The sequence below is a fragment of the Sciurus vulgaris genome, assembly GCF_902686455.1.
Source record: "Sciurus vulgaris genome assembly, chromosome: 5".
NCBI lineage: Eukaryota > Metazoa > Chordata > Mammalia > Rodentia > Sciuridae > Sciurus > Sciurus vulgaris.
Window position 1 is genome coordinate 55,410,312 of NC_136465.1, and position 15,071 is coordinate 55,425,382.

The following is a 15,071-nucleotide window of genomic DNA, read 5'->3' on the forward strand; positions in this document are numbered from 1 at the left end:
CTCCACTGCCCAGAAGCGCTTCCCGCCCCCCACGGCCAGCCCATTGCGCAGGCGCCTGCGGGCTAGAGGGAGTGGACAGCATTAAGGGGGGTCGGACGGTAACAGCCAATCCCAGGCCCGGACCCGCCCCTTCTGCCGAGCCCCGAAAATTGAGGGCCGCAGTAAGTGACTCCCTGATCTCGACTGCTTGATCTCGAAGCAGGAAAGCGAGAGAAGGCACCGTGCTCCTTACATGAGAGGACGCATTTTCCGACTGCCTAGCCAATCTAGATTCTTCTTCCTAGCTTCTTCGGAATGAGGAAACGGTGCCACGAACTTCAGACAGCCCCACCTCTTCCGGGGGATAGGCACGTGATAACGGAAGTGGGTGGAGTAATATGAAGGTGCTTCCGGCAGACCCCGGCGGCTGAAAGCCGGGGCAGAAGTGGTGGTCGGGTTCAAAACATTCCTGTCCCGGTCCCGCCGAGGCGGCGACTGTGGTGGGAAGAAGGAGGTATTGGACGTTCTGGCCTTTGCCGCTGTATATTACAGCCTCATCTCAGCTCAAAATGAACTATATGCCCGGCACCGCCAGTCTCATCGAGGACATCGACAGTGAGTAGCTCATTTTCGGGTGAAGCTTGGAATGAGACCCTTCCTCTCCGGAGGGCAGCCCTCTTTGGAGGGAACTTGTAGAATGAGTCTCGAGCCGGGAGCAGTGTGTCTTAAGCGCATTTCTGGGTGTTCTGCCTTGGAATTCTCTACAGCCACGGGACCCACCACTTGTCACCCCCTTGTCTGCTACCTCCGTTCTGCCCCTCGCAGCCCTCACCACCTGGTGAGCCACAAACTGGATTTTATTTTTGGTTCCGAGGGTCGTAGCAGCCTAAACCCAAGTACCAAAATGGCCCAGCCGACTTGTAGCGCATCCACTGCTTCCCTCTGCTTTTCTCGAAGTACTAGGTTGTTACTAGTGGATAGATGAGCATACTTACAGGAAGATGCATCAAAAAATAAAAATATTAAGATAATAGCTTTGATTTTAATTAGTAAATGCAGGCTTTTGTAATATTCTTTTACTATGAAGGTCATTAGCACTTTCAGGTTATATTAGTAGAGGCAACTGCTAGACACGTTATTGACGTTTCTAGGAAGGCCAAGTCACTTCAAACTTATTTTTTTCTATTAGACGATTTTTTTTTTTTATTTTACTAAGAACTCCCGTATTCCTGATTACTGTCTCGAAGAGTTCAGTCCTGTACAAAAGTGAGAGGAACCATTTACAGTAGTTCTGTCTTTGTCAAAATTCTTACTGTGCATTATTCTTCAAGTAACACTTTTTATCATTTTAATTATATTATCCACCTCATTAACTTGTAATTGCTGCAAAATAATTTACACAATTTCAAAGTAGTTACTGTGTGAGTATACAAATTAGAGTGTCTTTGATTACATTCTCATTTTGTGGTCATCTGAGAGATCATTTTTTAAACCCAAATTTCTTATTTTGTTAATGAAAGGTAATAATAGTGTAAATTGAACTAAATATGTGTATTAGTGATCACTCTTATCAGTATGCCTATAAGGTATAATGAAATATTCTGTTTTAGTGGCTTGAAGATGCTCTTTTCCCTTTTGCCTTCACCTCTCCTTATATATCTGAATTACTTGAAACCACTAACACATCCTTCCATTTTCCTAAAAATCATTTTTGTTTTCAAGCCTTCTAATCTGTGCCTCTTTGTAGATTTCAAGCCCCCTCCTTTAAAAGTTTGAAACTACTTGACATACAGACTTTACTTCACCACCAATACACACACTCTCCTCCTTTCCTCTCAGTCTTTTTGTATTTTCATGCATCGTCTCATTTGAGTAGAAAATATTCCTCCCTTTCTATTATTACTCTTTCCTCCCACTGCCTCCAGAGCCTTCTTACATTGTACTTTTGCTTTCACGTCTACTACCTCTTTGTCCTTGCCCAATACTTTCCTTTATATATGTTTCTGTCTCTCCATCTCAAACATTTCCTCAGTTGTATCTCGCCATCAGATTTCCATCTCTTTATCAATATCTCAAATCTCCATTTTACTCTACCTCCTGACCACCTTCAATAGACCACCTTCTGTTAACTGCACTCTAATTTTTACTGTCAACACAGTACTGAAACTGCATTCTTAAGTATCATTCCAAGGCACTCCTCTGAGTTCTCTTTTTCTGCATTGTGATACTACCACCTCTGAATTCTTAATTCTATTCTTTTGGTGTCTCTAACACTGGTTCTTGCAGATTTTTTTTTTTTCTCCCTCTCCAACTCTTACTGTTCTCCAGAAAAGATAATCTGAGTAGCAATATCCGAACTGCTTCTTTCTCTAAATCTCTAAGAGATCTCCCAGATAGGCATTAGCCTCATAACTTCTCTTGCTTTTCTGTTCATTTAGTCTTCATTGTTTTCATGTTTCTTATGAAGTCAAATCCAAATTAAGCTTGCCCCTAATACTATTCTGACTTTAACTCCTGCTCTTTCCCTTCATATCCTCAACCTTTAGCCAATCGTGGGTATATGATCCTTTTGTCCCTCTTGCTTAATTTACAGATTTCTCTCCCGTTCCCTCCTTTCCTTTCCCATGACCAAAAATTACTTACCTTTCAAGATCCAACTCGAGTACCTCCTCCAGACAGATGTTATTTCTCTGAAATCTCATATAATTATAATTTGCTTGATTATGGCAAGAACAGTCCAAGGAATGATACAAGTTTCTTAAAGGCAAAATCACTGCCCCTCTTTCCTGCATCTGCAAAGTATTTTATGCATGGCATTAAAGAAACGAATGGCTGAAATGTTGTTATCTTTTCTAATAACTGGCTTATTCTCATCCTTCAGTGTCATCTCTCAGTTACTTTTCCAAAGAGGTTTTCTCTTGCTCTCCTCTGTTCTCTTCATCATCCTTTCCTTCTATCGTGTTTATTATTCTGTTGTACTAATCACAATAGGTAACTTTCTTATTTGTCTTTCCTTACAAGGAATATTAATTCATAAGGTTGGTGACTTTGAGACCCCAGAACAGCTTATATCTCTTAATAAATATTGAATTTCTGCTGTAGCTTATTAGGTCCTCATTGTAAATATCTGAGACATTACTTTTGCTTTTGTTTTGGTGCTAAGGATTTACCCCAGGACCTCCCACTTACTTAGTGCTTGCTCTGTCTCTAAGCTACTCCCCCAACCCAAGGCTTTGTATTTATTGAAAACCTTTCTAAATTTTTTAATATACAGACAGAGAAACTGACGTGACAGTATGAAGGTTTAAGTGCCAAACATAGGGTCTGGAGCCAGTTAGGTTTCCTGGCTACTGCACACACTGCACTTTTTTTTTTTTACCTCTTCTGCCACTCCTATGATTCTCTTTTTACCACCAATCTTCAAATATAAGTCCTAGGCTGTCCTGGGCATCCCTCTGGTTTTTTTTTCCAGTGAATTCCATATGAAGTCCATTAGAAAAGGAAGTGGTATACTTAAACTGCTATTAACTTTATTTTCCTTATTATTCTATAAACTCACTGAAGCTGACAACTTTCATTTTAAAGATCTTTTTCCTCTCCCCAGAAAAGCACTTGGTCCTACTTCGAGATGGAAGGACACTTATAGGCTTTTTAAGAAGTATTGATCAATTTGGTATGTATTGATTATGGACTTCTTTAATCCTCTGGATAATAACAGCCACCCATTGCATTTTTGGTGTTATTTTATGTTAAAATGTATTTATCTGTAACTTTTTCATATTTGTCTGACATAATGGAACTGTTTTAAGTAAGTATATGATTAGGTGATTCAAAAGCTTGTGTAGTTACAAGCTTGTATATCTACAACTGGTTATCACTATGGTGTTTTGGATTTTTTTTTTTATTTCCCCCATTAGAGGGAGCCAAATGATAGAAATAAACTCAGTTCACTGAAAAGACTGCTCATTTGTACATTGGCTTGGGTGCCACTACTCTTCAAACACTTCCTGCACTGAAGGTAATCCCTCCTTGTCCAGTGAAAATTGGGTAGAAGGCATTCCCTGAAGATTTTTAGGGAACGTTAAGCTCAATGTTTTTCACGTAGGGATACATTAGACTCAGGAGTCTCAATCTTTGTTTTACAGACTGCGTTTTTCTGAAGTAAGAGATGTGTGTTTCCTTGTTTCAAGAAACTTTTCAGTTCACATCAACATTTGTTGGACAGAAGGGCTAGGCGGGTAGCTCAGTGGCAGTGCTTTTGCCTAGCATGTGTGAGGCCCTGAGTTCAATCCTCAGAATTGCCCCCACAAAGAAAGAATTACAGAAGGTATGGATACTGGCTGGGCATGGTGGCTCACTCCTGTAATCACAGCAGCTCAAGAGGCTGAAGCAGGAGGATTGTGAGTTCAGAGTCAGTCTCAGAAACTTAGTGAGGCCCTAAGCAATTCAGTGAGACCCTGTCTCTAAATAAAATATAAAAAAGGGCTGGGGATGTGACTTGTTGGTTAAGCACCTGTGGGTTCAATCCCCAGAACCAAAAAAAAAAAAAAAAAAAAAGGGCTGTGAATACCTGAGCATGGTGGCAACACCTTTGGTCCCAGCCTGCTAAGGAGGATCACTTGAGCCCAGGAGTTCAGTTTGGGACGCCCAGTGAGACCCTAAAGAAAAATATATGAACATAGATTTCTGCTTTACTTCAAATAAGAAAATAGTACTAATTGAAAGAAGAAAAATAATTAATCTTTAAGGATAAGTAGTGAATGTTGAGTACTCTTGTATTACTGACTATGATTATCTCTCAAGGTGAAAAAGTAGATTTTTGCTGTATCATAATTTATGGATACCTGCATTGGTTTAAATGAATCCTAAGTACTGAAACAAAGTTAAATCTTCTATAAGGCATCATATACACATACCCATACAACAAAGAAACATTGTCTCCTTCCAGAAACTAAGGTTTTAATCTCAGTTGTTCAAGTTATCTAAATTCCTATTCATTTATATTTCTTTTCTTTTTCTTTTTCTTTTTTTTTATGTATACTGGGGATTGAACCCAGAAGCACTTTACCACTGAGCCATATCCCCAACCTTTTCATTTTTATTTTGACACAGGGTCTCACTAAGTTGCTGAGGCTAGCCTAGAACTTTTACTTCTCCTGCCTCAGCCTCCCAAATTGCTGGGATTACAGGCATGCAACACCACACCTGGCTCATTTATATTTTTTTATAGCTGTGTTGATTTTAGCAGTTAGGAATTTATTTTTCATGATTTATTTCTGCCATTATTCATGGATTAGCACAACATAATCCCAAATACTCTATTTGCAGTTGTTAAGTCCTTCTAAATACTGTGTCCTACTTAGTGAAATAGAAGATTATTTGAAATTTTTGTTCTTCTAGAATTAGAAAGTTTGGAAATTATGTTTAGCTAAATCTTTTCTGCTCAGAAATCACTGAATAGTTGAGTTGTGGACCTTTACCCAATCATATGTACTAAATATCTTTTTTTTATTTTGTTTTTGTTTTTGTTTTTTCTGTACACTTTTAGCTAACTTAGTGCTACATCAGACTGTGGAGCGTATTCATGTGGGCAAAAAATACGGTGATATTCCTCGAGGAATTTTTGTGGTCAGAGGAGAAAATGTGGTCCTACTAGGAGAAATAGTAAGTGAAAACTGTTAAGCTGCTATGGATCTTGATATTCTACTAGTTAGGTTTCTTTTGTCTTTTCAAGAGGGAAAAAATATTTTCCACATATCACCCAGTTTCTCACAGGCACCCATGAAATTAGGAAAGCTACACAAAAAAATTAACTTTGTTTCAGTGCCTTTGGGCATCTTGATTCCATGAGCAAAGTATCAGTGGTTTTACCTGATACAAAAAATATTGTCTTTATAAATGTGTTTGTTAATATAGAATTTCTGTTTATGTCTAATAGCAGAAAATTGAAAAGACTTTCAGTGTATGTTGTTGATTTATAGTTTACATGTTGGAATATTTTTAGTCATTTAATTGATTTAAAGTGGTTTTCCATGTCATAAAAATTATTTAGCAGTTTGAGAGAAGAATCTATTTCATATATAACATATTGTTCATATTTGTCAAGGGGGAAAGAGGGGAAAAAAGGCTATAAGAAAGCCCTTCTTTTATCTATCCTGAAAGTGTAGCTCAGCTTCACTCAGATCCTTGGATCACATCCAGGGAGGAAGTACCTGTGCCAGAAAGAACAACTAAAAAAGGGATATGGTTCAGTGATGAAGCACTCGTGGGTCCAATCCCCATACCAAAAATACAAACAAAAAAAAGTTAATCTTCCAAAGTGTTATTGATGTGTATCTGTGTGTATACACATTATACTATTGGAAAACTATTTTATAAATATAAAACTGTTAGCCAGGTTGGGGTTATGGCTCAGTGGTAGAGCGCTCACCTAGCATGTGTGAGGCACTGGGTTCGATCCTCAGCATCACATAAAGATAAAAAATAAAGATATAAAAAAAAAGTTTAGTTTAAAAAAAAAGCTGTTAGCCATGCATGGTGGTACATACCTATCATACCAGCTACTCTGGAGGATGAGACAGCAGGATCACAAGTTTGAGTCCAACCTCATAACTTAGTGAGACCTGTCTTCAAAATAAAAAGGAAATCCAGGCATGGTGGTGCACACCTGTAATCCCAGAGTCTCAGAAAGCTGAGGCAGGAGGATCCCAAGTTCAAAGCCAGCCTCAGCAACTTAGTGAGCCCCTAAGCAACTCAGCAAGACCCTGTCTCTAAATAAAATATTAAAAGGGACTGGTGATGTAGCTCAATGGTAAGGTGCCCGTGGGTTCAATCCCTGGTACCAAAAATTTAATAATAATAAAATAAATAAATAAATAAAAATAAAAAAGAGGGGATTACTGGAGATGTAGTTCAGTGATATAGCACCCCTAGGTTCAGTCCCCAGTATTACAAAAATTGTAATAAAAAAAAATTGTTTAAAAAAAAAGTATTTATATATTTATATATGTATATAATTTATGTATTTATATATATATGGCTATTAAAAAGCTATTAAAAGTACTCAGACTTTTTTTTTAAGTGTCTTTAGACCTTTGATCAAGTTAAGTCTTGCTACTTCTGATTATTGGGGTTTGCCAAGAAAATTAAGATCCCTACAAGATGAGTTGAGGTGTGCATACAGCCCACTGGTAGAATTTGCCTAGTGTGTGTAAGACCCTGGATTTGATTCCCAGCACCACAAAAAAAATGAAAAGGAAAAAGAAATTAAGATCTGGTAACCAGCACTATTTTCTGTTTTTCACTGAAGAAATGGTGTTTAATTTTTCCTTTTTTATTTTGTTTTTAAAGGTTTTCAATAAAGTTTCCCAGTACCTAGCCACATCTTAATTCAGTTTACAGAAGTCTTTTGAATAAAGTGATTTGCTTCAGACCTAATATTTAGCAATTGGTTATTTGAAAAAGCAAGGAAATAATTCTGACAGGGTCAATCAGATTGGTCCAGAGATCTCATGTTGGAAATAGCTAGAAATAACTAATCAAAACTATCAGTACTGCCCAAGTGCTGCTGTGAAATGTATAAAAGACCTTTATTTTTATGATTGGCATATGTGATTCATTTTATCATTTCTAGCATGTTTAAGCAGCAGAAATGGGCATCATGTTTTATGTACAGGTTGAAATAAATCAACTAGTACTCCAAGGGTCTAGTAAAGAACTGTAAAGTAGTCTGCTAGTATATTGAAGGAGCTACCCATCTCTGGATTGTAGGATTGAGGACAATTTGGGTGGGGGTTGGGAAGGACTAGTGATTAAACCTAAGAATATTTTACCACTGAATTATATTCCAGGGTTTTCTGTTTTGTGTTTTGTTTTGCTTTGTTTTGTTTTATTTTGTTTTGTTTTGTTTGGTTTGGTACTCAGGATTGAACCCAGGGGTGCTTAACCACTGAGCCTCATCCTCAGCCCTTTTTAAAATATTTTATTTAGGGCTAGGGTTGTGGCTTAGTGGTTGCACACTCGCCTAGCACACGAGGCCCTGGGTTCAGTCCTCAGCACTACGTAAAAATAAAATAAAGGTATTGTGTCCATGTACAACTAAACTCTCTCTATATATATATGTTAACAATAAATAAGTAAGTAAATATTATTTTATTTAGAGATAGGGTCTCAATAAATTGCTTAGGGCCTCACTAAGTTGCTGGAGTCTGGCTTTGAACTTGTGATCCTCCTGCCTCAGCCTCCTGAGCCACTGGGATTACAGTCGTGTGCCACCGTGCCCAACCTGGTTTTTCTGTTTGTTTGTTTTGTTTAATTTTTGAGACAAGGTCTTCCTAAGTTGCCCATGCTAGCCTTGAACACATGATCCTCCCGAGTCACTGAGATTACAGGCATGAGTCACCATACCTAGCTATGGGTGACTTTTAAAAATTTTCCGAATTCAGTTTCTAAAAAAAAAGGTATTACTTTGATGTCAGGGAGAAAGACGTTAATTTACAATATTTATACATACTCTCCTTCAGTTTTGTATCGTGCTAAACGCAATAGACATACTTTCCATGCCTGTTATGTTGGCACAAAAATGTATCAACGGTAGATAGATGTACATACATGTGTAGAGAACAAAGAAAAAATGTACTTGAAGATTCGTTGTTCCCTGGGATCCATTTTGTAGGGAAAAGTACTTTTTTTTTAACATGTTATAGTTTGGATATTGAGTAGTACCACTAGAGAAACATGGTTGAGGAAGGCTTACATGGTTATATATGAATCAACAGTCAATTTGAAGAAATTTCCAGCCCCAGGGAAACTCATGCCCAGAAACCATTTAGATTCTATAAATACTACATTGCTTAAGAAGTCCCTGGATTCTGCCTCAAGGATGATGATGCACACAGCCTTAATAATAAAACTGATTATTGGGAAGCAGCATCTTAATCACATGAGTAGCTCAGTAAATGACATACTTAAAAGCTCAAGAGGCTATATACCAAGAACACTGCCCTCCAGTTACTATCAACGGATTGTGAGGAAATGTATAAGTGATAATATATATTTTGCTGGGTACTGTTAATTTTTGACCCAGGGCACCAGTGGCTTATGTAATGTGTGTGGCTTACCTTAACTTCTCTGGTGATAGTGCTCCACCTGACAGTGTTACTGCCTGTGAGTTTTAAGAACTTGGCAGCATGTGACAACTAGTATCCAGGCTAGAACAGCTGTGGAGTTTGTGTATGTGTCATGCCTTCCCAAACCTTGTCATTGAAAGTGATAGAGGAAAATAAGAAATGAATGCTTTGTATAGGCTTTCCATGTTATAAACACACAGAGTAATTCTTGTATGTTAATTTTAAGGAGAACAAACTGAATCTATGAATAGTGAGATACATTTATAGCAACGTTCTTCTGAATTATGAAATTGTTTATGAAATATAAGATATTCAAAAATAAAAAACATGCAATATTCAATGAAAAAAGTTACAGTAGATATTTGCATTTTTGTATTTTGAGGTCTGGTTTGTTTGTTTTCATTTTTTTAAGTTAATATAGATGTAGACTGCTGCTACAGGAAGATTGCAAGGTCAAAGCCAGCCTCAGCAATTTAGCAAGGCCCTAAGCAACTTAGTGAGACCCTGTTTCAAAAAAAAGGGGGGGGGTCAGGGGGCTGGGATGTGACTCAGCAGTTAAGTGCCCCTGGGCTCAATCCAAGGTGGGGGGCGGGGGGGAAGAAATATATATAATAAGCATAAAATGTATATAAAATAAAATACATTTTTTAAAGGATATTCACCAAAGTGTTAACCCTTCATACTGGAAGTATGGATAATTTTTAAATACTTTTCTGCTTCTCTGCCTATTTTTTAAATTTCCTACAATAAGAATTTATTTTTGAAATAAGGAAAAAAATAATTTTTTAATTAAGCAAAACTGTTTAGAATTAAAATAGTAAAGTAATACATTGGGGCCAATCTGGTTTGGTAATTTAGCTGGTCCTCTCAAGTATTCTATAGACCTGTCATAAAGCATAAAGGAGGAAAGAGTCTTATTTGTTTTGTTTTATTTTTGTGGTTCTTGGGATCAAGCCCAGTGCCTTATACATGCTAGGCAAGTGTTCTACCACTGACCAACATCCCTGGTCCTTTGTGTTATAATTTAGAAAGTCCTAACTAATGCAATAGAGAAACCATTTATTGCCTACAAAAAGGGTAGGAAACTAGGGTCAGTGGTGCAGGCCTGTAATACCAGCTACGTAGGAGGTTGAGACAGAAGGATCATAAAGTGAGATCCTTTCTCAGAAAAAAAAGAGACTGAAGATGTAGCTCAGTGTTTGAGTGCTCCTAGGTTTGATCCCCAATACTGAAAAAAGAAAAAGTGGGAAGAGTGGTGCTGACTCGAATCAGTGTTCTCTGTCTACTTTTTTTTTTTTTTTTTGGCAGGGGGGGCTTGCTGTGAATTGAACCTAGAGTTGTTTTACCACTGAACTACGCCCCCAGATCTTTTTAGTTTTTGAGACAGGGTCTCAATAAATTGCTGAGGGTCTCACTAAGTTGTTGAGGCTGGCCTTAAACTTGTGATCCTCCTACATCAGCCTCCCAGATCTCTGGGATTACAGGTGCACACCACCAGCATTCTATACCTTTTACCTCCACAAAATTAAGCCAACTTTGGAAATGTAAAACTACAGTGTAAAGCCTCTTGGCCTGGGAATGTATGTCAGTGATAGAGTGCTTACTAGCATGCATAAAACTCTGGATTCCATCCCCAGCATCACAAAAAATAAATCAATAAAGCTATATGGGTCTCATTATCTTTCTTGGATTCTGTACAGTTGGAGAGATAGCTGTCTATAAGTAACCCATATAATTTTGTTTTAAAGAAAACTTGCCAGGCACAGTGGCACACACCTGCAATCCCAGCAACTAGGGAGGCAGAGGCAGGAGAATTGCAAGTCCAAAGTCAGCTGGACATCTTAGCAAGCCCCTTCTCAAAAAGGGCCTGGATGTAGTGGCCTGCAATTCCAATAACTTGGGAGTCAGGTAGGAGGGTCACAGGTTTGGTGCCAGCCTCAGCAACTTAGTGAGACCCTGGTTCTGGAGGGAAGTAGCTCAGTGATAAAATGCACCTACGTTCAATTCCCAATACCAGAAATAAGTAAATAAAATAGGAAGGTGATGTAGCTCAGTCATGGAGTGTCCCTTTGTTCATTCCCCAGTACTGCAAAAAATAAAGGTTAATCCTTGAATAAATAAAGTTAATCCTAACTAATGTGGGATTTTGGATAACTTAAAACTTTGCTATACATGTACTGATCTTTTACCATGTTGTGGTTACATATTCTGTAGTAATCTTATCAGCCTTTCTTTATTTCTCTACTAGAAGGATATCTCAGCCATGTCACAATCATGAAAAGTAATCTGAGTCTGCCATCAGAATCAAATCTGTTTGCCTTTAGATCTGTAAGTTTGTTTATTCTGGGTCGTTATGGGAAGTTTTTCAAACCTGCCTCTTTTGCAGGACTTGGAAAAGGAGAGTGATACACCCCTCCAGCAAGTGTCTATTGAAGAAATCTTAGAAGAACAAAGGGTGGAACAACAGACCAAGCTAGAAGCAGAGAAGCTGAAAGTTCAAGCCCTTAAAGATCGGGGTCTGTCAATTCCTCGAGCAGATACTCTTGATGAGTATTAAGTCATTGCTCAGAAGCTATTGCTTTGGAGAATAGGGACTGTCACTGAATGAAAGTGACATCTTGGTCACCTCATACATTTGAACAGACTGTAGAGTTTTGAAAATTTGTTTTTATTTTTAATTCTTTCACATATGCAACATGAAGAAATCATGTGGGTTTTTGTTTTTTGTTTTGTTTTTGTTTTTGTTTTTGTTTTAGTAACAATCATTGTTTAAAGAAAGAGTGGCATGGACTCCTTTCACACATACGTCACTGTGGAGCCAGCAACCACGTCTTTATATTGCTTTTTATATCCCAAATTAGAGTTTACAGAGGACATTTTTCATTGACTTGTAAATAAAATATGAATCTCAGAACTGTCATGTTATTTTCCAAGTTGGAATTGCCTCCAGAGATAGACAAAAAAAATTTTCTACTCAAAAAGTTATAAGCAGTCCACACACTGGGATTTCCCCTTATCATCACAATTTCAAGTAGCTGGTTACTTGTGGAGGTATATTTTCATACTGATTATCTTGGGGGTCCTCCCCACACCCTTTTTCATGTTTGTATCTGATAAGAAATTTTCAGGGTTAAGGAAGGAGCTTTCATTTAAGTTTTCCAATAACTGATTACAAAAGAAGCCTCATGTTTGAAAAACAACTTCATTCTTTCTCTACCCACAGCTGTACCAAACCAAGTTCCCATAAGTTCCACCATTTTCATGAGATGGCTTGTTTTCTGAGTCTTCTGTTAGTTTGGTTAGGTTTCCTAATCCTTTGGATTGAGTCTTGAGCCTGTTTGTGCTCTGACCATTTTTTAAAAAGACAAGTGAAATGTGTTTTAGTGACTGATAGGTCATGGACCTCTTTGTTGATATGATTGTTGAAGAGTGACCACTGTGCTCTAAGTATAACAAAGTGTACTTTAAAAAGTAATGTGGTGTAGTAAACAGTGGACTGAACAAGTCATGCAGAGACACAATGTAAAATTGGCTTACTGGGATGTTGGGTGTAAGACAGTTATCCTCTGATTCTTAGTAGTTTTAGCTGTATAATTATTGTAGATACTTAAAAGTTTGTTATCATATAGCTCATAAACTAGATGTTTTTGTTTTTGCAGTGCTAGGGATTGAACCCAGGGCCTGTGCTTGCAAGGGGAGCACTCTATCAACTGAACTATCTTCCCAGCCCCAGATGTTTTTAAAACTACCCCTGAACTCTTCATCATTGGGTTGGTTTTACAGTAGACAATTTAGGAAGAAATGGTACACCTAATGATTCAGTATTTTGACTATAAACTTGAAAATTCTAATTTTTTTTTTTTTTTTTTTTTTTTTTTTTTTTGTGGTACCAAGAATTAAACCCAGGGGCACTTAACCACTGAGCTACATCCCTAGTCCTATTTATTTATTTATATATTTATTTATTTATTTAGAGACAGGGTCTCACTAAGTTGCTGAGGCTGGTCTCAAACTGAATCCTCCTGTCTCAGCTCTTGGGCTGCTGGGATTACAGGCCTGAGCCACTGTGCCCCGATAATTCTTCACATTCTTCTAGCCAGAATTTGTTATTAACTACCCACACAAAGGAAAAAAATCCCATCACCAACTTTTAAAAACATACCTGACTGCACTAACATATTTTGAGGGTAGAAGAATGACAGCATTTAATTTTCTGAACCCCACTCTTTCAGAACATGTGACACTTTAGGCCTGTGAATTTACTGCAGTTATCTTGTCTTTTCAACATCCATCAAACAATTTAAATGTAATCATAATTAGAATAATAAGGAGAAAAGAGACCTAATTGCCACAGTTAGTGGAGATCACTTAACTCTGTTGACTTTCCAAGCCATAGCAAGGTTTCAGTCATGTATAAGGTGCTGCTTTAGAGCTCTATCATGCAGCAACCAAGAATTAGACATAAAAGATTGAAACTCCCCAGGCTGCTCAGCACAGTCACTTGACCTTAGCTCTGTCCAGCCCAGTCTTTGCAGATACTTAAATCTGATGCTTTTTCTAGGATGACTGCTGGTATTCTCTTCTGCTTTAGACTTGAGGATAAATCCTAGTTCATACCAAAAGTGTCTTCTTACTGGCTCCTGTGAGACTGCCTTCAAGGGAGAAAAATAAGATCTACCACAGGCCCTTTTCTGACCCATCTCTATTCTGAAATAATTAAGTATACCACCATATCTCTTACTCTTCCATCTGTTTTTTCTCCTTCCCTTGGCCCTTGACCTTAGATTGCATTCTCTCAGCTGTTTAAACCGCAATATCTCTTCCATGCCTCAGCACTGATTAACTCCCAACAGACCATGGATACTTTAGAGTCAAGTACCCTCATATTGTTTGTTGTGGAAGCTTCTTAGGGAAGCCAAGTCAGGGTGAATCACAATGATTCTACGTGGGTGAAGAAGACTGGAAAGTCATTTTCCTCACACAATGTGGAGGGTCAGGCAGGGCACAGTGCAGACAGCAGAAGGCATAGACCTGCAGTCAAAGCATGCACACCAGGCATGTCCAATGGTAACTATTATGGACAGGTCCCCACTTCTAGTCTCAGTTCCGTAGGTGGGATTCATGGCAACACTACACAGAAATGTGCCCCAGGAATTGCACCTGAAAGGAAAATAGGCAGTTAATGGACCAGTTCCCCACTCTTCACCCTTAAAAAAAGAAATTTTATGTATGTATGATATGTCCGTGTGTAGGTGTGTATCTGTGTAGTCATTCCAAAAGGCATACTTAAAAGAGAGCTCCATGCACCTCTCTTGCATTTAGGAGCCAGTATTCCCCATGACTTATAAAGACAGCATTCTGATTGTAGGCACTATAGATTGATGCTCTAGTGCTGAAACAACCCTCCAGTTTTAAGCTTTCAGGAGACTAAAACCAACTCCACTCAATCTAAGAAAGAATAACAGGAGAGTCTAGTCTGGGTTGTCACCTTACGTGGTACACACAAACAAATGCACACATGCTGTCCCACTGCAACTAACTTCTGAAGAAGACACTCATCCTGCTAGGACTGTGGTAAACCTGGGAGAGGGAAGGTTTCCACCAGAGTCTGAACATGATCAACCTAGTTTAAACCCAGGTTGCAGACTACTAGGTCATAAAATGAATTTAGTGCTTTATAACCAGATTTTCCTTTTTAATTGCAATAGAATACAAAAATAGAGTATATAACATAATATAAAGTTAGAGTGTGTGTGAAACTTATTCATGTACACAGAAAATGACAATGTTAAATTTCTGTGAAAGGCAGAAACGTGAAAAACACTGGCTTAATTTGTAGTAAATTTTTATATGTTTATTGCATTTAGGAAAGAAAAGAGTACATGTTCACTTTTTATCTTTCATTTCAACCCCTGAGAATCACCTGCGCCCTGCATGGGGCTGAATATGTCATTCTCTGTGCTT

At 38.1% G+C, this 15,071-nt stretch overlaps 1 protein-coding gene across 1 annotated transcript; it reads left to right on the forward strand.

Annotated features, from left to right (window-relative positions):
- Positions 1-466: 466 nt before the first annotated feature.
- LSM1 (LSM1 homolog, mRNA degradation associated) lies at positions 467-12,021 on the forward strand. The gene is made up of 4 exons (XM_079140662.1): positions 467-594; positions 3,584-3,652; positions 5,528-5,643; positions 11,494-12,021. The coding sequence occupies exons 1-4, from the start codon at positions 549-551 to the stop codon at positions 11,662-11,664; spliced, it is 402 nt and encodes a 133-aa protein (XP_078996788.1). The 5' UTR covers positions 467-548; the 3' UTR covers positions 11,665-12,021.
- The last annotated feature ends 3,050 nt before the right edge of the window (positions 12,022-15,071 follow it).

Coding starts and splice junctions, on each gene's coding strand:
- LSM1 (XM_079140662.1), top strand. CDS start 549: ATGAACTATATGCCCGGCACCGCCAGTCTCATCGAGGACATCGACA. Junction 3,653..5,527: donor AAGAAGTATTGATCAATTTG/GTATGTATTGAT, acceptor GTACACTTTTAG/CTAACTTAGTGCTACATCAG. Junction 5,644..11,493: donor TGGTCCTACTAGGAGAAATA/GTAAGTGAAAAC, acceptor CCTCTTTTGCAG/GACTTGGAAAAGGAGAGTGA.